This window comes from Pseudophryne corroboree, chromosome 9 (genome assembly GCF_028390025.1).
Source record: "Pseudophryne corroboree isolate aPseCor3 chromosome 9, aPseCor3.hap2, whole genome shotgun sequence".
NCBI classification, from domain to species: domain Eukaryota; kingdom Metazoa; phylum Chordata; class Amphibia; order Anura; family Myobatrachidae; genus Pseudophryne; species Pseudophryne corroboree.
This window is the reverse complement of record NC_086452.1, coordinates 479573384-479598138: the sequence shown is the minus strand read 5'-3', so window position 1 is coordinate 479598138 and position 24755 is coordinate 479573384. Positions and strand designations below refer to the sequence as shown.

Below are 24755 nucleotides of genomic sequence, written 5' to 3'. Positions count from 1 at the left end.
AACAACGGCTCCGCGAGTCTTCACCAAAGTTATGGCGGTGATGACGGTGGTACTCCGCCGTCAAGGGGTTAGGATACTGCCGTATCTGGACGACTTGTTAATCCTGGCAAATTCCCCAGATCTTCTCCTGCGTCATCTGGATATGACGGTCCGGTTTCTACAAGCCCACGGGTGGCTCATCAACTGGAAGAAATGCTCCCTGGTCCCTGCTCAGAGCATGGTGCATCTGGGAGCGCTGTTGGACACTCACAACCAGAGGTTGTTCTTGTCTCAGGAGAAAGTCCTGAAACTTCAGGACAGGATTCGTTGCTTCCTTTCTCGTCTGCAAGTGTCGATACATTTGGCAATGCAGGTGCTGGGCCTCATGGTATCAGCATTCGACATGGTGGAGTATGCTCAATTCCATTCTCGCCCCCTCCAGAAGCTGATTCTAGCCAAGTGGGACGGCCTGCCTCACCGGATCAGGTCTCAAATGATCTCTTTGACTCCGAAGGTCCGTCTGTCGCTGTTCTGGGGGCTCCAGGACCGACAATTGTGCAGAGGCCGTCCCTTCTGGATATCCAACTGGGTCCTGTTGACGACAGATGCCAGTCTAAGAGGTTGGGGCACGCTGCTGGAGCAGCACTCCTTGCAGAGTCGGTGGACCAAGGAGGAATCTCTCCTCTCGATCAACATTCTGGAATTGCGGGCGGTCTTCAATGCGTTGAACCTAGCCCAGCATTTGATTCAGAACCGTCCTGTTCAAGTACAGTCGGACAACGCCACCACAGTGGCTTACATAAATCATCAAGGCGGCACTCGAAGCCGTTTAGCAGTGAAGGAAGCCTCATGGATTCTACGTTGGGCAGAACGCCATCTACCGGCAATATCTGCAATATTCATTCCGGGAGTCCTGAATTGGGAAGCGGACTTTCTCAGTCGTCAGGACGTGCATGCCGGCGAGTGGGGCCTCCATCCAGAAGTGTTTCAACTCCTCGTGGAAAGGTGGGGTCTTCCAGATGTGGATCTGATGGCGTCTCGACACAATCACAAGGTTCCGGTCTTCGGAGCAAGGACAAGGGATCCTCAAGCAGCATTCGTGGATGCGCTGGCAGTGCCGTGGAGGTTTTGGCTGCCGTACGTGTTCCCTCCGGTGTCACTCCTGCCCAGGGTAATTCGGAAGTTCAAGCAAGAAAAAGGAAATCTGCTTCTCATAGCTCCGGCATGGCCCAGACGGCACTGGTTCTTAGACCTGCAAGGCCTATCGTCAGAGCGTCCACTTTTACTTCCACAACGCCCAGACCTCCTCGTTCAGGGCCCCTGTGTCTACCAGGACCTAGCCCGGCTGTCTTTGACGGCGTGGCTCTTGAAGCTTCCGTCTTAAGAGCTAAGGGTTTTTCTGAAGAGGTCATTAAAACTATGTTGCGGGCCCGGAAACCGGCCTCTGCTCGGATTTACCATCGGGTCTGGCATTCCTACTTTGTTTGGTGCGCATCTAACCATTATGACGCTTCCAAGTTTAGTACAGCCAAACTTTTGGCTTTTCTACAGCAGGGCCTAGATTTAGGCCTGCGTCTGGCCTCCCTCAAGGTTCATATTTCTGCCTTGTCGGTGTGGTTTCAGAGAAAAATTGCGACTTTACCTGATGTTCATACTTTCACTCAGGGTGTGTTGCGTATCCAACCTCCCTATGTCCCGCCTCTGGCTCCTTGGGACTTGTCGGTGGTTTTGGAGGCGTTGCAGGAGCCTCCATTTGAACCTCTTGGTTCATCTGACCTTAAGTGGCTTTCCCTTAAGGTGGTGTTCTTGCTGGCTATTGCCTCTGCTAGAAGAGTGTCAGATTTGGGTGCCTTGTCTTGTAGTTCCCCATATCTGATTTTTCACCGTGACCGGGCGGTTCTTAGGACTCGTCCCGGATATTTACCTAAGGTGGTTTCTTCGTTCCACCTTAATCAGGAGATTGTGGTTCCAGCTTTTGTCTCTCCTGATTTGTTTCCCAAAGAGCGGTCTTTGGATGTGGTACGGGCTTTCCGTATCTATGTGAAGAGAACTGCTTCTATTCGAAAGTCTGATTCTCTCTTTGTTTTGTTTGGATTTCACAAACGGGGCTGGCCTGCTCACAAGCAGACCCTGGCCAGGTGGATTAGAATGGTGATTGCGCATGCTTATGTGAAGGCTGGTCTGTCAGCTCCTGTTCATATTACGGCCCATTCTACTCGGTCTGTTGGACCTTCTTGGGCGGCCCAACGTGGTGCGACCCTTGATCAATTGTGCAAGGCGGCTACGTGGTCCACCGGGAACATGTTCATAAGGTTCTATGCCTTCGATACTGCCGCTTCCCAGGATGCTTCCTTTGGGCGCCGGGTTCTTGTGCCCGCTACAGTGCGTCCCCTCCCATAAGGAACTGCTTTAGGACATCCCCATTGTCCAGACTTGTGGAGCCCAGTGTACCCCGCAGCAGAAAACGAGTTTTATGGTAAGAACTTACCCTTGTTAAAACTCTTTCTGCGAGGTACACTGGGCTCCACTAGGCGCCCACCCTGACGCACTTAGCTTCTTTGGGTTGGTATGGCATTAGCCGCTGACACTTCTCTTGTCGTGAGAGTGTGGTGTATGTGGCTACTAACCGTTGTCGTCTCTTTTCCTGCTACTGCATTGGGCTGGTTAACTAAACTGAGCTCCTGTGCTGGGAGGCGGGGTGATATAGGAGGCGGCGCTGTGCATTCTGGGAACAGTCAAAGCTTTGAGTCTGTTGGTGCCTCGGATCAAGATCCTACTCTACACCCCATTGTCCAGACTTGTGGAGCCCAGTGTACCTCACAGAAAGAGTTTTAACAAAGGTAAGTTCTTACCATAAAACTCGTTTTCCCAGTCACAGAGCCGCAGTGTCTCCTCACTGCATCCTATATATTGTCAGTCACCTGCTTTATGTCCATGTCGTCAGAATGCCTTCCCGCCGACACGTTGGATCTGGCATGCATTACATTATGTACCCACCTGTCACTACTGATGTATTCCTGTGCTGCGCGATGGCAGCGACGTAGCGGAGAATATGGCGTGAGTTATGTCCAGGCGCACATACCGGAGAGAGTGGTTGTGTCCAGTGTGTGCAGGTCTAGTGCTGTAACCCTCCCGGCACTTACTGTACTTGTGTCCCCCCTGAAGTACCATAACCCCCTGCTCTGCCCTACTGTCTGGCATCCCAGCCTATTATACCTCTGTCATCAGAACCGGCATCTACAGGCCTCATGCAAACCAGAATCCATCACACACCTGTACTGATAATATCTAAGATGCCGGAACCAGAGACAGCTGCTGTAATTGTGCCCCCCCCCCCCCATTATAATTTATACGTCCATCACGAACGCAGCCAGATTATTGTGCCTTGGCCTTGATCTTGCAGTACTGTATACATTCACAGTCATTGGGGTAAAACAACACTGACAACAATTCTGGATCAACCATTAGCTATCCTTCACAAATTCCAGCTTGTTGGCTATACCTCTGACTATATTTGGTTAACCCCACTTCTCCCAGCCATTGCGATTCATCCATTTACCATAAACATCAGCCTCAGTGATTTAAAAAATGAAACAGTGACTTGCGCCCTAGCTGCAGCTTGGCACTCGTCCAATAGAACACCACTTCCTTCTTAGATATACAAATACATATGATGCACGATCTCCAAGCGCTGCTACATAAAACTCGGAATCCTTATATCCTGGGAGTCCTCTAAGAAACAGAATATGACACCATATATGAGAGAGTCCTCAATCTGTTTGTTGCAATCCTGTTCTGTCACGGAGACTAACCTTGTTTACAAACCCTATGTTCCCATAAAGGTTTCTTTCAAGAGTTTCTCACTTCTTCCATGCACTATATAGTTACATCAATGGCATCCATCCATCAAAACATGGCTTACCTTTATAAGGAGCCCTATATGCACCAAAAGGTATCTTTAGCGCTCCTTCATCCACCGGGAATTTCCTGTATTCCAGATATAGCCTTTCATGCAATATTAAAAAACCAACTGCATGTTCTCTCTTAAAAACACAATTTATTTTCACCCAACAGTGAAAAAATACAGAATAATTAAAAACAAATAAGAATAAGGCACCCCCTATCGACAGGCAAGGCCACTTCCACTCATACCCCTTAGATGGAATGGGGAATGTGTATACACCGCTAAGATAATTAGTAGTTATACTTAATCTCAGTGGATGTCCACATGGGTGGTGGGGTTCAAGCCTGGGGTCCTTCTGTCATAAAACCAACGCGTTTCGGATGTAAATCCTTCCTCAGGGTATGATCATTGGTTTTTTAATATTGCATGAAAGGCTATATCTGGAATACAGGAAATTCCCGGTGGATGAAGGAGCGCTAAAGATACCTTTTGGTGCATATAGGGCTCCTTATAAAGGTAAGCCATGTTTTGATGGATGGATGCCATTGATGTAACTATATAGTGCATGGAAGAAGTGAGAAACTCTTGAAAGAAACCTTTATGGGAACATAGGGTTTGTAAACAAGGTTAGTCTCCGTGACAGAACAGGATTGCAACAAACAGATTGAGGACTCTCTCATATATGGTGTCATATTCTGTTTCTTAGAGGACTCCCAGGATATAAGGATTCCGAGTTTTATGTAGCAGCGCTTGGAGATCGTGCATCATATGTATTTGTATATCAGCCTCAGTGAGCCTTACCTCTGGAACTCCATCCCTCTCTCATAGCTTAAACCCCTCCATCTGACTGCTCCTTACCTCTGGAACTCCATCCCTCCCTCACAGCTTAAATCCCTCTGTCTGACTGCTCCTTACCTCTGGAACTCAATCCCTCTCTCATAGCTTAAACCCCTCCATCTGACTGCTCCTTACCTCTGGAACTCCACCCTCCTCTCACAGCTTAAACCCCTCCATCTGACTGCTCCTTACCTCTGGAACTCCACCCTCCTCTCACAGCTTAAACCCCTCCATCTGACTGCTCCTTACCTCTGGAACTCAATCCCTCTCTCATAGCTTAAACCCCTCCATCTGACTGCTCCTTACCTCTGGAACTCCACCCTCCTCTCACAGCTTAAACCCCTCCATCTGACTGCTCCTTACCTCTGGAACTCCACCCTCCTCTCACAGCTTAAACCCCTCCCATCTGACTGCTCCTTACCTCTGGAACTCCACCCTCCTCTCACAGCTTAAACCCCTCCATCTGACTGCTCCTTACCTCTGGAACTCCACCCTCCTCTCACAGCTTAAACCCCTCCATCTGACTGCTCCTTACCTCTGGAATTCTGGGCCTAATTCAGATCTGGGCAAAACCAAGGGGGTCATTCCGAGTTGATCGCTCGCTAGCTACTTTTAGCAGCCGTGCAAACGCATAGTCGCCGCCCACGGGGGAGTGTATTTTCGCTTTCCAAATGTGCGATCGCATGTGCAGCCGAGCGGTACAAAAACATTTTGTGCAAAACAAGACCAGCCCTGAAGTTTCTTATCCTGTGCGATGATCCTAGCAACTTAGGTCCCGGAATTGACGTCAGATACCCGCCCTGCAAACGCCTGGTCACGCCTGCTTTTCCCCTACCACTCCCAGAATACGGTCAGTTGACACCCATAAACGGCTTCTTCCTGTCAATCTCCTTGCGATCAGCTGTGCAAATGGATTTGTCGCTAGAAGCAATGCACAGCAACGATGCTGTTTGTACCCGTACGACGCGCGTACACATGTGCATTTTTGCCATTTTTTTACCTGATCGCTGCGCTGTGGAAATAAGCAGCGAGCGATCAACTCTGAATTACCCCCCATGTGCAGTGCAGGTGGGGCAGATGTAACATGTGCAGAGAGAGTTAGATTTGGGTGGGGTATATTGTCTCTGTGCAGGGTAAATACTGGCTGCTTTATTTTTACACTGCAATTTAGATTTCAGTTTGTACACACCCCACCCAAATCTAACGCTCTCTGCACATGTTACATCTGCCCCACCTGCACTGCACATGTTACATCTGCCCCCCCTCAGTGCACATGGTTTTGCCCATTAGCTAACAAATTTGCTGCTGCGATCAGATCTGAATTAGGCCCTCTGTCCCTTTATCCCACACCTTAAACCTTACACTCAGTCTGCTCCTTACCTCTGGAACTCCATCCTTCTCTCACAGCTTAAACCCTTCCATCAGTCTGCTCCTTACCTCTAGATATTCCATCCCTCTCTCACAGCTTAAATCCCTCTTTCTCTGACGTCCTAGTGGATGCTGGGAACTCCGTAAGGACCATGGGGAATAGACGGGCTCCGCAGGAGACTGGGCACTCTAAAAAAAGATTAGGTACTATCTGGTGTGCACTGGCTCCTCCCTCTATGCCCCTCCTCCAGACCTCAGTTAGAATCTGTGCCTGGCCAGATCTGGATGCACCTAGTGGGCTCTCCTGAGCTCACTAGAAAGAAAGTATTTGTTAGGTTTTTTATTTTCAGTGAGATCTGCTGGCAACAGACTCACTGCTACGAGGGACTGAGGGGAGAGAAGCAAACCTACCTGCTTGCAGCTAGCTTGTGCTTCTTAGGCTACTGGACACCACTAGCTCCAGAGGGATCGAACACAGGGCCCGACCTCGATCGTCCGTTCCCGGAGCCGCGCCGCCGTCCCCCTTGCAGAGCCAGAAGAACAGAAGCTGGAAGACGACGAAATCGGCGGTTGAAGACTCCTGTCTTCATTAAGGTAGCGCACAGCACCGCAGCTGTGCGCCATTGCTCCCAGCACACTTACACACTCCGGTCACTGTAGGGTGCAGGGCGCTGGGGGGGGCGCCCTGGGCAGCAATTGAGGTACCTTTGGCACAAAAACATACATATATACAGTCTAGCACTGTATATGTGTAAAACCCCCCGCCATTTTTTACATGAAATGCGAGACAGAAGCCCGCCACTGAGGGGGCGGGGCCTTCTTCCTCAGCACACCAGCGCCATTTTCCCTTCACAGCTCCGCTGGAAGCAGCTCCCCAGGCTCTCCCCTGCAGTATCCAGGTACAAGACGGGTTAAAAACAGAGGGGGGGCACATAAATTTAGGCGCAAATCAATACAAAAAAGCAGCTATTGGGAAAATCACTTATTAGCAGTGAAAATCCCTGTGTTATATAGCGCTCTGGTGTGTGCTGGCATACTCTCTCTCTGTCTCCCCAAAGGACTTTGGCCCTCATTCCGAGTTGTTCGCTCAGTAAAAATCTTCGCATCGCAGCGATTTTCCGCTTAATGCGCATGCGCAATGTCCGCACTGCGACTGCGCCAAGTAAATTTGCTATGCACTTAGTAATTTTACTCACGGCTTTTTCATCGTTCTGGCGATCGTAATGTGATTGACAGGAAATGGGTGTTACAGGGCGGAAACAGGCCGTTTTATGGGCGTGTGGGAAAAAACGCTACCGTTTCCGGAAAAAACGCAGGAGTGGCCGGAGAAACGGAGGAGTGTCTGGGCGAACGCTGGGAGTGTTTGTGACGTCAAACCAGGAACGACAAGCACTGAACTGATCGCAGATGCCGAGTAAGTCTGAAGCTACTCAGAAACTGCTACGAGGTGTGTAATCGCTATATTGCGAATACTTCGTTCGCAATTTTAAGATGCTAAGATTCACTCCCAGTAGGCGGCGGCTTAGCGTGAGCAACTCTGCTAAAATCGCCTTGCGAGCGAACAACTCGGAATGACCTCCTTTGTTGGGGTCCTGTCCTCAGTCTGAGCATTCCCTGTGTGTGTGCGGTGTGTCGGTACGGCTGTGTCGACATGTTTGATGAGGAAGGTTACGTGGAGGCGGAGCAAGGGCAGATAAGTGTGGTATCGCCCCCGTCGGGGCCGACACCTGATTGGATGGATATGTGGAAGGTCTTAAATGACAATGTAAACTCCTTACATAAAAGGTTTGATGATGCTGCAGCCTTGGGACAGCCGGGGTCTCAGCCCACGCCTGCCCAGGCGTCTCAGAAGCCGTCAGGGGCTCATAAACGCCCTCTATCTCAGATGGTTGACACAGATGCCGACACGGAGTCCGACTCCAGTGTCGACGATGATGAGGCACATTTACAGTCTAAAATGACCAAGGCCATCCGATACATGATTATTGCAATGAAAGATGTATTACACATTTCTGAGATTAACCCTGTTAATACCAAGAGGGTTTATATGTTTGGGGAGAAAAAGCAGCCAGTGACTTTTCCCCCATCTGATGAATTAAATTAATTGTGTGAAGAAGCGTGGAGTTCCCCTGATAAGAAATTAGTGATTTCTAAGAGGTTACTGATGGCGTACCCTTTCCCGCCAACGGACAGGTTACGTTGGGAAACATCCCCTAGGGTGGACAAGGCGCTGACACGCTTATCTAAAAAGGTGGCCCTGCCGTCTCAGGATACGGCCGCCTTAAAGGAGCCTGTGGATAGAAAGCAGGAAGCTATCCTGAAGTCGGTGTATACACACTCAGGTACTATACTGAGACCTGCTATTGCTTCAGCCTGGATGTGTAGTGCTGTAGCAGCGTGGACAGATACTCTGTTAGACGACATAGATTCCCTCGACAGGGATACTGTTTTGCTAACCCTGGGCCATATCAAAGACGTCGTCTTATATATGCGAGATGCTCAGAGGGACATTTGCCTGCTGGGCTCTAGAATTAATGCTATGTCTATTTCTGCCAGGAGGGTCTTATGGACTCGGCAATGGACAGGAGATGCTGATTCTAAAAAACACATGGAGGTTTTGCCTTATAAGGGTGAGGAGTTGTTTGGGGATGGTCTGTCGGACCTCGTGTCTACAGCGACAGCTGGAAAGTCCACTTTCTTGCCTCAGGTTTCCTCACAGCCTAAGAAAGCACCGTATTATCAAATGCAGTCCTTTCGTTCCCAAAAAGGCAAGAGGGTCAGGGGTGCATCCTTTCTTGCCAGAGGCAAGGGTAGAGGTAAGAAGCTGCACCATGCAGCCAGTTCCCAGGAACAAAAGTCCTCCCCTGCTTCCACTAAGTCCACCGCATGACATTGGGGATCCACAGGCGGAGCCAGGTGCGGTGGGGGCGCGTCTCCGAAACTTCAGCAGCCAGTGGATTCGTTCACAGATGGATCTCTGGGCTATACAAATTGTATCTCAGGGATACAAGCTGGAATTCGAAGTGACTCCCCCCCGCCGTTACCTCAAATCAGCCTTGCCAGCTTCCCCCATGGAAAGGGAGGTAGTACTGGCGGCAATTCACAAGCTGTACCTCCAGCAAGTGATTGTCAGGGTCCCCCTCCTTCAACAGGGAAGGGGTTACTATTCCACAATGTTTGTGGTACTGAAACCGGACGGTTCGGTGAGACCCATTCTGAATCTAAAGTCCTTGAACACTTATATAAAGAAATTCAAGTTCAAAATGGAATCGCTCAGAGCGGTTATTGCAAGCCTGGAAGAGGGGGATTTTATGGTGTCGCTGGACATCAAAGATGCTTACTTGCATGTCACCATTTACCCACCTCACCAGGAGTACCTCAGATTTGTGGTACAGGACTGTCATTACCAGTTCCAGACGTTGCCGTTTGGCCTGTCCACGGCACTGAGAATATTTACCAAGGTAATGGCCGAAACGATGATACTCCTTCGGCAGAAGGGAGTTATAATTATCCCGTACTTGGACGATCTCCTCATAAAGGCGAGTTCCAGGGAGCAGTTATTGATCAGCGTAACACTCTCTCAGGAAGTGTTACTACAGCACGGCTGGATTCTGAATGTTCCAAAGTCGCAGCTGATTCCTACGACGCGTCTGCTTTTCCTGGGCATGATTCTGGACACAGAACAGAAGAAGGTGTTTCTCCCGGTGGAGAAGGCCCAGGAATTAGCATCTCTGGTCAGGGACCTCCTGAAACCAAAACAGGTATCGGTGCATCACTGCACGCGAGTCCTGGGAAAGATGGTGGCTTCATACGAAGCCATTCCCTTCGGCAGGTTCCATGCAAGGATCTTTCAGTGGGATCTGTTGGACAAGTGGTCCGGATCGCATCTTCAGATGCATCGGCTGATCACCCTGTCCCCCAGGGCCAGGGTGTCTCTTCTGTGGTGGCTGCAGAGTGCTCACCTTATCGAGGCCTGCAGGTTCGGCATACAGGACTGGGTCCTGGTGACCACGGATGCAAGCCTCCGAGGGTGGGGGGCAGTCACTCAGGGAAGAAACTTCCAAGGACTGTGGTCAAGTCTGGAGATTTCTCTACACATAAATATACTGGAATTAAGGGCCATTTACAACGCCCTGAGTCAAGCAGAGCCCCTGCTTCGAAACCGGCCAGTGCTGATTCAGTCAGACAACATCACGGCGGTCGCCCATGTAAACCGCCAGGGCGGCACAAGAAGCAGGATGGCAATGGCGGAAGCCACAAAGATTCTTCGATGGGCGGAGAATCACGTGCAAGCACTGTCGGCAGTGTTCATTCCGGGAGTGGACAACTGGGAAGCAGACTTCCTCAGCAGGCACGACCTCCACCCGGGAGAGTGGGGACTTCATCAGGAAGTCTTCCAACTGATTGCAAACCGATGGGAACTGCCACAGGTGGACATGATGGCGTCCCGCCTCAACAAAAAGCTAAAAAGATATTGCGCCAGGTCAAGGGACCCTCAGGCGATAGCTGTGGACGCCCTAGTGACACCGTGGGTGTACCAGTCGGTATATGTGTTTCCTCCTCTTCCTCTCATATCAAAAGTACTGAGAATAGTAAGAAAGAGAGGATTAAGAACAATACTCATTGTTCCGGACTGGCCAAGAAGGACTTGGTACCCGGAACTGCAAGAAATGCGCACAGAGGACCCATGGCCTCTGCCTCTCAGACAGGACTTGCTGCAACAAGGGCCCTGTCTGTTCCAAGACTTACCGCGGCTGCGTTTGACGGCATGGCGGTTGAACGCTAGATCCTAGCGGAAAAAGGCATTCCGGATGAAGTTATTCCTACACTGATAAAAGCTAGGAAAGACGTGACAGCAAAACATTATCACCATATATGGCGGAAGTATGTTGCTTGGTGTGAGGCCAGGAAGGCCCCTACAGAGGAATTCCAGCTGGGTCGATTCCTGCACTTTCTACAGTCAGGGGTGACTATGGGCCTAAAATTGGGGTCCATAAAGGTCCAGATTTCGGCCCTATCCATTTTCTTTCAAAAAGAACTGGCTTCACTGCCTGAGGTTCAGACATTTGTTAAGGGAGTGCTGCATATTCAAGCCCCCTTTTGTGCCACCAGTGGCACCCTGGGATCTTAACGTTGTGTTGGATTTCCTGAAATCCCACTGGTTTGAGCCACTTAAGACCGTGGAACTAAAGTATCTCACGTGGAAAGTGGTCATGCTGTTGGCCTTAGCATCGGCTAGGCGTGTGTCGGAAATTGGCGGCTTTGTCATGTAAAAGCCCTTATCTGATCTTCCATATGGACAGGGCAGAATTGAGGACTCGTCCCCAATTTCTCCCAAAGGTGGTGTCATCGTTTCATTTGAACCAACCTATTGTGGTGCCTGCGGCTACTCGGGACTTGGAGGACTCCAAGTTGCTGGACGTAGTCGGGGCTTTGAAAATATATGTTTACAGAACGGCTGGAGTCAGGAAGACTGACTCGCTGTTTATCTTGCATGCACCCAACAAGCTGGGTGCTCCTGCTTCAAAGCAAACTATTGCTCGCTGGATCTGTAGCACGATTCAGCAGGCTCATTCTGCGGCTGGATTGCCGCATCCAAAATCGGAAAAAGCCCATTCCACAAGGAAGGTGGGCTCTTCTTGGGCGGCTGCCCGAGGGGTCTCGGCATTACAGCTTTGCCGAGCTGCTACTTGGTCGGGTTCAAACACATTTGCAAAGTTCTACAAGTTTGATACCCTGGCTGAGGAGGACCTTGTGTTTGCTCATTCGGTGCTGCAGAGTCATCCGCACTCTCCTGCCCGTTTGGGAGCTTTGGTATAATCCCCATGGTCCTTACGGAGTTCCCAGCATCCACTAGGACGTCAGAGAAAATAAGAATTTACTCACCGGTAATTCTATTTCTCGTAGTCTGTAGTGGATGCTGGGCGCCCGTCCCAAGTGCGGACTCTCTGCAATACGTGTATATAGTTATTGCTTAAATAAGGGTTATTGTTATGAGACATCCGTTGAGTGAGGCTCAGTTGTTGTTCATACTGTTAACTGGGTAAGGTTATCACAAGTTGTACAGTGTGATTGGTGTGGCTGGTATGGGTCTTACCCTGGATTCAAAATTTCCTTTCCTTGTAATGTCAGCTCTTCCAGGCACAGTTTCCCTAACTGAGGTCTGGAGGAGGGGCATAGAGGGAGGAGCCAGTGCACACCAGATAGTACCTAATCTTTTTTTAGAGTGCCCAGTCTCCTGCGGAGCCCGTCTATTCCCCATGGTCCTTACGGAGTTCCCAGCATCCACTACGGACTACGAGAAATAGAATTACCGGTGAGTAAATTCTTATTATCTGATTGCTCCTTACCTCTGGAACTCCATCCCTCTCTCACACCTTAAATCCCTCCATCTGATTACTCCTTACCTCTGGAACTCCATCCCTCTCTCACACCTTAAATCCATCCATCTGATTGTTCCTTAACTCTGGAACTCCATCCTTCTCTCACATCTTAAACCCCTCCATCTGATTACTCCTTACCTCTGGAACTCCATCCCTCTCACAGCTTAAATCCCTCCATCTGATTGCTCCTTACCTCTGGAACTCCATCCTTCTCTCACAGCTTAAACCACTCCATCTAATTACTCCTTACCTCTGGAACTCCATCCCTCTCACAGCTTAAATCCCTCCATCTGATTACTCCTTACCTCTGGAACTCCATCCCTCTCACAGCTTAAATCCCTCCATCTGATTGCTCCTTACCTCTGGAACTCCATCCCTCTCTCACAGCTTAAATCCCTTTATCTGATTGCTCCTTACCTCTGGAACTCTATCCCTCTTCACCCGTATCATTCACCATCTGTCACCATAATAACCGTAGTTATTGTATGTACACATCTCACTGAGGACCTCATTCTTGAACACAATTGCATCTAAATGCGCCTGGGAGCGAATGCGCCTCCATCCTCATGCCGATATCTGGAGCAGATGTGTAAGTCAGAAACATGGCTGAGTCACCGCGCATTGCGCCAAACTGTGATGGGGAAAAGCCAGAATTGTGTTTCCAGCTGTGAATGAGGCCCTGCTGTTCCTGTGTGTCTCATACATGTAGTACTTACCGACATGCAGCTGCTGGTACATGTCAGACATTATAAATCATTGCCGTTTCTTTTCTAGGTGGATGGCTGCTATGATGTCAATCTCCTCTCCTACACGTGACGCGTGTACCTTCGTATGGACGGACTCTGCGGTGGATTAGCCATATGGGGCTGCGCACATGTGTATGACTACAATACGGCAGCGTAACCTACCTCCTGTGCTGCCTGCCATTTGCTGTGTGTTTGGACATGGGAACGGCTCCATAGATGTAATTCAGTGTAACCCGCAGGGCGAGGGTGCACATAGCCGCTGCCGCCTGCAGAGGGAGCTCCCGTTGTGTTTGGAATAAGCTGTGATGCATGTAGGATCAGGTCACACGCTGCTGTGCATGTAGTGCACCATTCTGTGTGCTGGACTCTGGCTGCATCTGTGCCCCCGTTACCCCAGGGACAGCGTTATGTAGTAACTAGAGCGGAAGATCAGTGATGTCATTGTGTGTAACCTTCCCTGATGTGTAATTACATTCTCTCTCTCTTACCGTGTGCTTACAGATTATTCTAGAATGAATTATTATTGTGTCAGTAAGAGACAGGAGATGGTATGGTGACGCCTCTGCAGACAGAATAGATTGCACTTCAGTTCCCAAATACCTTTATGTTTTATGGTTTCACTATTCTGCTGCTGTCTGATGGAATCTCCTAAATCCGGAGTAGCCGGGGCGGAGGGGGGGGGGGGGGGGGCGTATAATGACCCCAAACTGACATGCCTGGCTATATACACTGCTCAAAAAAATAAAGGGAACACTTAAACAACACAATGTAACTCCAAGTCAATCACACTTCTGTGAAATAAACTGTCCACTTAGGAAGCAACACTGATTGACAATCAATTTCACATGCTGTTGTGCAAATGGAATAGACAACAGGTGGAAATTATAGGCAATTAGCAAGACACCCCCAATAAAGGAGTTGTTCTGCAGGTGGTGACCACAGACCACTTCTCAGCTCCTATGCTTTCTGGCTGATGTTTTGGTCACTTTTGGAAGCTGGCGGTGCTTTCACTCTAGTGGTAGCATGAGACGGAGTCTACAACCCACACAAGTGGCTCAGGTAGTGCAGCTCATCCAGGATGGCACATCAATGCGAGCTGTGGCAAGAAGGTTTTCTGTGTCTGTCAGCGTAGTGTCCAGAGCATGGAGGCGCTACCAGGAGACAGGCCAGTACATCAGGAGAAGTGGAGGAGGCCGTAGGAGGACAACAACCTAGCAGCAGGACCGCTACCTCCGCCTTTGTGCAAGGAGGAACAGGAGGAGCACTGCCAGAGCCCTGCAAAATGACCTCCAGCAAGCCACAAATGTGCATGTGTCTACTCAAACGATCAGAAACAGACTCCATGAGGGTGGTATGAGGGCCCGACGCCCACAGGTGGGGGTTATGCTTACAGCCCAACACCGTGCAGGACGTTTGGCATTTGCCAGAGAACACCAAGATTGGCAAATTTGCCACTGGCGCCCTGTGCTCTTCACAGATGAAAGCAGGTTCTCACTGAGCACATGTAACAGAGTCTGGAGACGCCAAGGAGAACGTTCTGCTGCCTGCAACATCCTCCAGCATGACCGGTTTGGCAGTGGGTCAGTAATGGTGTGTGGTGGCATTTCTTTGGGGGGCCGCACAGCCCTCCATGTGCTCGCCAGAGGTAGCCTGACTGCCATTAGGTACCGAGATGAGATCCTCAGACCCCTTGTGAGACCATATGCTGGTTTGGTTGGCCCTGGGTTCCTCCTAATGCAAGACAATGCTAGACCTCATGTGGCTGGAGTGTGTCAGCAGTTCCTGCAAGACAAAGGAATTGATGCTATGGACTGGCCCGCCCGTTCCCCAGACCTGAATCCAATTGAGCACATCTGGGACATCATGTCTCACTCCATCCACCAAAGCCACGTTGCACCACAGACTGTCCAGGAGTTGGCGGATGCTTTAGTCCAGGTCTGGGAGGAGATCCCTCAGGAGATTATCCGCCACCTCATCAGGAGCATGCCCAGGCGTTGTAGGGAGGTCATACAGGCACGTGGAGGCCACACACACTACTGAGCCTCATTTTTACTTGTTTTAAGGACATTACATCAAAGTTGGATCAGCCTGTAGTGTGTTTTTCCATTGTAATTTTGAGTGACTCCAAATCCAGACCTCCATGGGTTAATAAATGTGATTTCCATTGATAATTTTTGTCTGATTTTGTTGTCAGCACATTCAACTATGTGAAGAACAAAGTATTTAATAAGAATATTTCATTCATTCAGATCTAGGATGTGTTATTTTAGTGTTCCCTGTATTGTTTTGAGCAGTGTATATTATTACCCAACATACAAATAGAGCAGGAGACCTGGCGTCTTCTCTCCAGTGACAGGTCAGGCACAAGACGTCACCGGTGCAACATAGGCGCAGTAGGGTCTCAGTCACCGCATAGACTACGTCACTGGCGTCAGGTGAGTGTGAGACACACGCCATGAGTACAGCGACATAGGCGCAGTAGGGTCTCAGTCACCGCATAGACTACGTCACTGGCGTCAGGTGAGTGTGAGACACACGCCATGAGTACAGCGACATAGGCGCAGTAGGGTCTCAGTCACCGCATAGACTACGTCACTGGCGTCAGGTGAGTGTGAGACACACGCCATGAGTACAGCGACATAGCGCAGTAGGGTCTCAGTCACCGTATAGACTACGTCACTGGCGTCAGGTGAGTGTGAGACACACGCCATGAGTACAGCGACATAGCGCAGTAGGGTCTCAGTCACCACATAGACTACGTCACTGGCGTCAGGTGAGTGTGAGACACACGCCATGAGTACAGCGACATAGCGCAGTAGGGTCTCAGTCACCGCATAGACTACGTCACTGGCGTCAGGTGAGTGTGAGACACACGCCATGAGTACAGCGACATAGCGCAGTAGGGTCTCAGTCACCACATAGACTACGTCACTGGCGTCAGGTGAGTGTGAGACACACGCCATGAGTACAGCGACATAGCGCAGTAGGGTCTCAGTCACCACATAGACTACGTCACTGGCGTCAGGTGAGTGTGAGACACACGCCATGAGTACAGCGACATAGCGCAGTAGGGTCTCAGTCACCGTATAGACTACGTCACTGGCGTCAAGTGAGTGTGAGACACACGCCATGAGTACAGCGACATAGCGCAGTAGGGCCTCAGTCACCGCATAGACTACGTCACTGGCGTCAGGTGAGTGTGAGACACACGCCATGAGTACAGCGACATAGCGCAGTAGGGTCTCAGTCACCGTATAGACTACGTCACTGGCGTCAGGTGAGTGTGAGACACACGCCATGAGTACAGCGACATAGCGCAGTAGGGTCTCAGTCACCGTATAGACTACGTCACTGGCGTCAGGTGAGTGTGAGACACACGCCATGAGTACAGCGACATAGGCGCAGTAGGGCCTCAGTCACCGCATAGACTACGTCACTGGCGTCAGGTGAGTGTGAGACACACGCCATGAGTACAGCGACATAGCGCAGTAGGGTCTCAGTCACCGTATAGACTACGTCACTGGCGTCAGGTGAGTGTGAGACACACGCCATGAGTACAGCGACATAGCGCAGTAGGGTCTCAGTCACCGTATAGTCTACGTCACTGGCGTCAGGTGAGTGTGAGACACACGCCATGAGTACAGCGACATAGCGCAGTAGGGTCTCGGTCACCACATAGACTACGTCACTGGCGTCAGGTGAGTGTGAGACACACGCCATGAGTACAGCGACATAGTGCAGTAGGGTCTCAGTCACCGTATAGACTACGTCACTGGCGTCAGGTGAGTGTGAGACACACGCCATGAGTACAGCGACATAGGCGCAGTAGGGCCTCAGTCACCGTATAGACTACGTCACTGGCGTCAGGTGAGTGTGAGACACACGCCATGAGTACAGCGACATAGGCGCAGTAGGGCCTCAGTCACCGCATAGACTACGTCACTGGCGTCAGGTGAGTGTGAGACACACGCCATGAGTACAGCGACATAGCGCAGTAGGGTCTCAGTCACCGTATAGACTACGTCACTGGCGTCAGGTGAGTGTGAGACACACGCCATGAGTACAGCGACATAGCGCAGTAGGGTCTCAGTCACCGTATAGTCTACGTCACTGGCGTCAGGTGAGTGTGAGACACACGCCATGAGTACAGCGACATAGCGCAGTAGGGTCTCGGTCACCACATAGACTACGTCACTGGCGTCAGGTGAGTGTGAGACACACGCCATGAGTACAGCGACATAGTGCAGTAGGGTCTCAGTCACCGTATAGACTACGTCACTGGCGTCAGGTGAGTGTGAGACACACGCCATGAGTACAGCGACATAGCGCAGTAGGGTCTCAGTCACCACATAGACTACGTCACTGGCGTCAGGTGAGTGTGAGACACACGCCATGAGTACAGCGACATAGCGCAGTAGGGTCTCAGTCACCACATAGACTACGTCACTGGCGTCAGGTGAGTGTGAGACACACGCCATGAGTACAGCGACATAGCGCAGTAGGGTCTCGGTCACCACATAGACTACGTCACTGGCGTCAGGTGAGTGTGAGACACACGCCATGAGTACAGCGACATAGGCGCAGTAGGGCCTCAGTCACCGCATAGACTACGTCACTGGCGTCAGGTGAGTGTGAGACACGCCATGAGTACAGCGACATAGTGCAGTAGGGTCTCAGTCACCGCATAGACTACGTCACTGGCGTCAGGTGAGTGTGAGACACACGCCATGAGTACAGCGACATAGTGCAGTAGGGTCTCAGTCACCACATAGACTACGTCACTGGTGTCAGGTGAGTGTGAGACACACGCCATGAGTACAGCGACATAGTGCAGTAGGGTCTCAGTCACCACATAGACTACGTCACTGGTGTCAGGTGAGTGTGAGACACACGCCATGAGTACAGCGACATAGCGCAGTAGGGTCTCAGTCACCATATAGACTACGTCACTGGCGTCAGGTGAGTGTGAGACACACGCCATGAGTACAGCGACATAGCGCAGTAGGGTCTCAGTCACCACATAGACTACGTCACTGGCGTCAGGTGAGTGTGAGACACACGCCATGAGTACAGCGACATAGCGCAGTAGGGTCTCAGTCACCACATAGACTACGTCACTGGCGTCAGGTGAGTGTGAGACACACGCCATGAGTACAGCGACATAGCGCAGTAGGGTCTCGGTCACCACATAGACTACGTCACTGGCGTCAGGTGAGTGTGAGACACACGCCATGAGTACAGCGACATAGCGCAGTAGGGTCTCAGTCACCGCATAGACTACGTCACTGGCGTCAGGTGAGTGTGAGACACACGCCATGAGTACAGCGACATAGTGCAGTAGGGTCTCAGTCACCACATAGACTACGTCACTGGCGTCAGGTGAGTGTGAGACACACGCCATGAGTACAGCGACATAGGCGCAGTAGGGTCTCAGTCACCGTATAGACTACGTCACTGGCGTCAGGTGAGTGTGAGACACACGCCATGAGTACAGCGACATAGCGCAGTAGGGTCTCAGTCACCGCATAGACTACGTCACTGGCGTCAGGTGAGTGTGAGACACACGCCATGAGTACAGCGACATAGCGCAGTAGGGTCTCAGTCACCACATAGACTACGTCACTGGCGTCAGGTGAGTGTGAGACACACGCCATGAGTACAGCGACATAGCGCAGTAGGGTCTCAGTCACCGCATAGACTACGTCACTGGCGTCAGGTGAGTGTGAGACACACGCCATGAGTACAGCGACATAGCGCAGTAGGGTCTCAGTCACCGTATAGACTACGTCACTGGCGTCAGGTGAGTGTGAGACACACGCCATGAGTACAGCGACATAGTGCAGTAGGGTCTCAGTCACCACATAGACTACGTCACTGGCGTCAGGTGAGTGTGAGACACACGCCATGAGTACAGCGACATAGCGCAGTAGGGTCTCAGTCACCGCATAGACTACGTCACTGGCGTCAGGTGAGTGTGAGACACGCCATGGGTACAGCGACATAGCGCAGTAGGGTCTCAGTCACCACATAGACTACGTCACTGGTGTCAGGTGAGTGTGAGACACACGCCATGAGTACAGCGACATAGCGCAGTAGGGTCTCAGTCACCGTATAGACTACGTCACTGGCGTCAGGTGAGTGTGAGACACACGACATGAGTACAGCGACATAGTGCAGTAGGGTCTCAGTCACCACATAGACTACGTCACTGGCGTCAGGTGAGTGTGAGACACACGCCATGAGTACAGCGACATAGCGCAGTAGGGTCTCAGTCACCACATAGACTACGTCACTGGCGTCAGGTGAGTGTGAGACACACGCCATGAGTACAGCGACATAGCGCAGTAGGGTCTCAGTCACCGTATAGACTACGTCACTGGCGTCAGGTGAGTGTGAGACACGCCATGAGTACAGCGACATAGCGCAGTAGGGTCTCAGTCACCGCATAGACTACGTCACTGGTGTCAGGTGAGTGTGAGACACATGCCATGAGTACAGCGACATAGCGCAGTAGGGTCTCAGTCACCGTATAGACTACGTCACTGGCGTCAGGTGAGTGTGAGACACATCATGAGTACAGCGACATAGCGCAGTAGGGCCTCAGTCACCGCATAGACTACGTCACTGGCGTCAGGTGAGTGTGAGCCACACGCCATGAGTACAGCGACATAGGCGCAGTAGGGTCTCAGTCACCGCATAGACTACGTCATTGGCGTCAGGTGAGTGTGAGACACACGCCATGAGTACAGCGACATAGCGCAGTAGGGTCTCAGTCACCACATAGACTACGTCACTGGCGTCAGGTGAGTGTGAGCCACACGCCATGAGTACAGCGACATAGGCGCAGTAGGGTCTCAGTCACCGCATAGACTACGTCACTGGCGTCAGGTGAGTGTGAGACACACGCCATGAGTACAGCGACATAGCGCAGTAGGGTCTCAGTCACCGCATAGACTACGTCACTGGCGTCAGGTGAGTGTGAGACACGCCATGAGTACAGCGACATAGCGCAGTAGGGTCTCAGTCACCGTATAGACTACGTCACTGGCGTCAGGTGAGTGTGAGACACACGCCATGAGTACAGCGACATAGCGCAGTAGGGTCTCAGTCACCACATAGACTACGTCACTGGCGTCAGGTGAGTGTGAGACACACGCCATGAGTACAGTGACATAGCGCAGTAGGGTCTCAGTCACCGTATAGACTACGTCACTGGCGTCAGGTGAGTGTGAGACACACGCCATGAGTACAGCGACATAGCGCAGTAGGGTCTCAGTCACCGTATAGACTACGTCACTGGCGTCAGGTGAGTGTGAGACACACGCCATGAGTACAGTGACATAGCGCAGTAGGGTCTCAGTCACCGTATAGACTACGTCACTGGCGTCAGGTGAGTGTGAGACACACGCCATGAGTACAGCGACATAGCGCAGTAGGGCCTCAGTCACCGCATAGACTACGTCACTGGCGTCAGGTGAGTGTGAGACACACGCCATGAGTACAGTGACATAGGCGCAGTAGGGTCTCAGTCACCGCATAGACTACGTCACTGGCGTCAGGTGAGTGTGAGACACACGCCATGAGTACAGTGACATAGGCGCAGTAGGGTCTCAGTCACCGCATAGACTACGTCACTGGCGTCAGGTGAGTGTGAGACACACACGCCATGAGTACAGTGACATAGGCGCAGTAGGGTCTCAGTCACCGCATAGACTACGTCACTGGCGTCAGGTGAGTGTGAGACACACGCCATGAGTACAGTGACATAGGCGCAGTAGGGTCTCAGTCACCGCATAGACTACGTCACTGGCGTCAGGTGAGTGTGAGACACACGCCATGAGTACAGTGACATAGGCGCAGTAGGGTCTCAGTCACCGTATAGACTACGTCACTGGCGTCAGTGAGTGTGAGACACATCATGAGTACAGCGACATAGCGCAGTAGGGCCTCAGTCACCGCATAGACTACGTCACTGGCGTCAGGTGAGTGTGAGCCACACGCCATGAGTACAGCGACATAGGCGCAGTAGGGTCTCAGTCACCGCATAGACTACGTCACTGGCGTCAGGTGAGTGTGAGACACACGCCATGAGTACAGCGACATAGCGCAGTAGGGTCTCAGTCACCACATAGACTACGTCACTGGCGTCAGGTGAGTGTGAGCCACACGCCATGAGTACAGCGACATAGGCGCAGTAGGGTCTCAGTCACCGCATAGACTACGTCACTGGCGTCAGGTGAGTGTGAGACACACGCCATGAGTACAGCGACATAGCGCAGTAGGGTCTCAGTCACCGTATAGACTACGTCACTGGCGTCAGGTGAGTGTGAGACACACGACATGAGTACAGCGACATAGTGCAGTAGGGTCTCAGTCACCACATAGACTACGTCACTGGCGTCAGGTGAGTGTGAGACACACGCCATGAGTACAGCGACATAGCGCAGTAGGGTCTCAGTCACCACATAGACTACGTCACTGGCGTCAGGTGAGTGTGAGACACACGCCATGAGTACAGCGACATAGCGCAGTAGGGTCTCAGTCACCGTATAGACTACGTCACTGGCGTCAGGTGAGTGTGAGACACGCCATGAGTACAGCGACATAGCGCAGTAGGGTCTCAGTCACCGCATAGACTACGTCACTGGCGTCAGGTGAGTGTGAGACACATGCCATGAGTACAGCGACATAGCGCAGTAGGGTCTCAGTCACCGTATAGACTACGTCACTGGCGTCAGGTGAGTGTGAGACACACGCCATGAGTACAGCGACATAGTGCAGTAGGGTCTCAGTCACCACATAGACTACGTCACTGGCGTCAGGTGAGTGTGAGACACACGCCATGAGTACAGCGACATAGCGCAGTAGGGTCTCAGTCACCACGTAGACTACGTCACTGGCGTCAGGTGAGTGTGAGACACACGCCATGAGTACAGCGACATAGCGCAGTAGGGTCTCAGTCACCACGTAGACTACGTCACTGGCGTCAGGTGAGTGTGAGACACACGCCATGAGTACAGCGACATAGCGCAGTAGGGTCTCAGTCACCGCATAGACTACGTCACTGGCGTCAGGTGAGTGTGAGACACACGCCATGAGTACAGCGACATAGGCGCAGTAGGGTCTCAGTCACCACATAGACTACGTCACTGGCGTCAGGTGAGTGTGAGACACACGCCATGAGTACAGCGACATAGCGCAGTAGGGTCTCAGTCACCGTATAGACTACGTCACTGGCGTCAGGTGAGTGTGAGACACACGCCATGAGTACAGCGACATAGCGCAGTAGGGTCTCAGTCACCACATAGACTACGTCACTGGCGTCAGGTGAGTGTGAGACACGCCATGAGTACAGCGACATAGCGCAGTAGGGCCTCAGTCACCGCATAGACTACGTCACTGGCGTCAGGTGAGTGTGAGACACACGCCATGAGTACAGCGACATAGCGCAGTAGGGTCTCAGTCACCGCATAGACTACGTCACTGGCGTCAGGTGAGTGTGAGACACACGCCATGAGTACAGCAACATAGCGCAGTAGGGTCTCAGTCACCGTATAGACTACGTCACTGGCGTCAGGTGAGTGTGAGACACACGCCATGAGTACAGCGACATAGCGCAGTAGGGTCTCAGTCACCACATAGACTACGTCACTGGCGTCAGGTGAGTGTGAGACACACGCCATGAGTACAGCGACATAGCGCAGTAGGGTCTCAGTCACCGCATAGACTACGTCACTGGCGTCAGGTGAGTGTGAGACACACGCCATGAGTACAGCGACATAGCGCAGTAGGGTCTCAGTCACCGCATAGACTACGTCACTGGCGTCAGGTGAGTGTGAGACACACGCCATGAGTACAGCGACATAGCGCAGTAGGGTCTCAGTCACCGCATAGACTACGTCACTGGCGTCAGGTGAGTGTGAGACACACGCCATGAGTACAGCGACATAGGCGCAGTAGGGTCTCAGTCACCACATAGACTACGTCACTGGCGTCAGGTGAGTGTGAGACACACGCCATGAGTACAGCGACATAGGCGCAGTAGGGTCTCAGTCACCGTATAGACTACGTCACTGGCGTCAGGTGAGTGTGAGACACACGCCATGAGTACAGCGACATAGCGCAGTAGGGTCTCAGTCACCGTATAGACTACGTCACTGGCGTCAGGTGAGTGCGAGACACACGCCATGAGTACAGCGACATAGCGCAGTAGGGTCTCAGTCACCGTATAGACTACGTCACTGGCGTCAGGTGAGTGTGAGACACACGCCATGAGTACAGCGACATAGCGCAGTAGGGTCTCAGTCACCGCATAGACTGAATGCAGCAGTTGCTGTGAACTCGCCTGTGAGATTATGAATGCGGAACTACAGGATGTGTTTCATCCATGACCCGCTCTGTAGTGATGGATGACCGCCGCTGTCAGCACTCACTCCTGTTCCGTCACTCTGTCTCCTGACGGCGTGGCTCAGGTGTGGGGGTCCTTGTATGAGTCATGTGAACAATTCCTGTGGCCTCAGTACTGACATGTTACCTGAAGGATGTTTCCCGACCCCTCAGTACACATGGCGCCCACCTGGCCCAGTTTCCTTGCCGCACATATGAGAGAGATGTCCCCGCTTTCCAGGTTCCCCGCACCTGCACAGAAAACGTTTCATTCTCTGAGACTGGTACATGAGTAATGGCTGAAGAGGGTGGATCAAGAGAGATGAAAGAAAACTCTATTCATTGGCGCTGTCAGATCGGCAACGTGTCCGCCAGCTGCGTTCTGGGTAATGCGCACTCCTATGAGACAGATAGTGGAGGTGCAGCACCAGCGAAATGCGTTGGTGCATCTCTTACACACCTCTCATGTAACGCGCTGTCATCGTCGGCACAGTGGGGCTCAAGTCAAGGTGACCCTGTGATGGAATCGTCTCCGGAGCGGTGAGATGGACGCCCTGGACCTTAGTTATATACTGCCAGCGTAAGCACATCGCTATGTGCTCAGGGGATGTGTGGTGCCCCTGAGGGCGAGAGTGGGTGTGGCGTATAAGTTTGGCCCCTGAAGGCGGTCTCTGGGTAATTCTGTCTCTGGAGGGTTATATATATATATCTCCTATATAATAGCCCAGATCTGTGACTCTGTGCCTGGGCCTCTAACACTGGGCGTGGCTAGGAGCTCTCATTGGGTTAGTGGCAGGTCTATCACACCCAGTCCACAGCTGATTGGGAGAGAAACACCCTCCCACACAGGTTACATCCAATGGGAGGCTCTGCCCTTTGGCTGCTGTGTGTTCCCAGAGCAGGACTAACAATGGGGCTGATGGAGCTGCAGCTCCAGGCCCACACCCCAAAATAGGCCCACTGCATCTGCAGCACCATACCCTCCAATAATGTACACCATAAACATTGCTTCAAATTCCAAAAGGGGGCGTGGCCACAGGTACAGTGCCGTGGCCATGCCCCTTTTCCTATACTTTCAATGGACGTTTGGAGAGCCAAAAATCGGTACAGACCATAAAAAAAAGGTCCTGTACCTGCCAAAAAGGTGCAGCT

General features: G+C 51.6%; 1 protein-coding gene across 2 annotated transcripts in view; it reads left to right on the top strand.

Annotated features, from left to right (window-relative positions):
* NICN1 (nicolin 1, tubulin polyglutamylase complex subunit) overlaps positions 1-13704 on the top strand; it is an 82088-nt gene extending 68384 nt beyond the window's left edge. For both annotated transcript variants that reach the window (XM_063941441.1, XM_063941442.1), the window contains exon 6: positions 13246-13704. In XM_063941441.1, the coding sequence (XP_063797511.1) occupies positions 13246-13287 (42 nt within the window). In that variant the 3' untranslated portion in view covers positions 13288-13704. The remainder of the gene's footprint in view (positions 1-13245) is intronic.
* The last annotated feature ends 11051 nt before the right edge of the window (positions 13705-24755 follow it).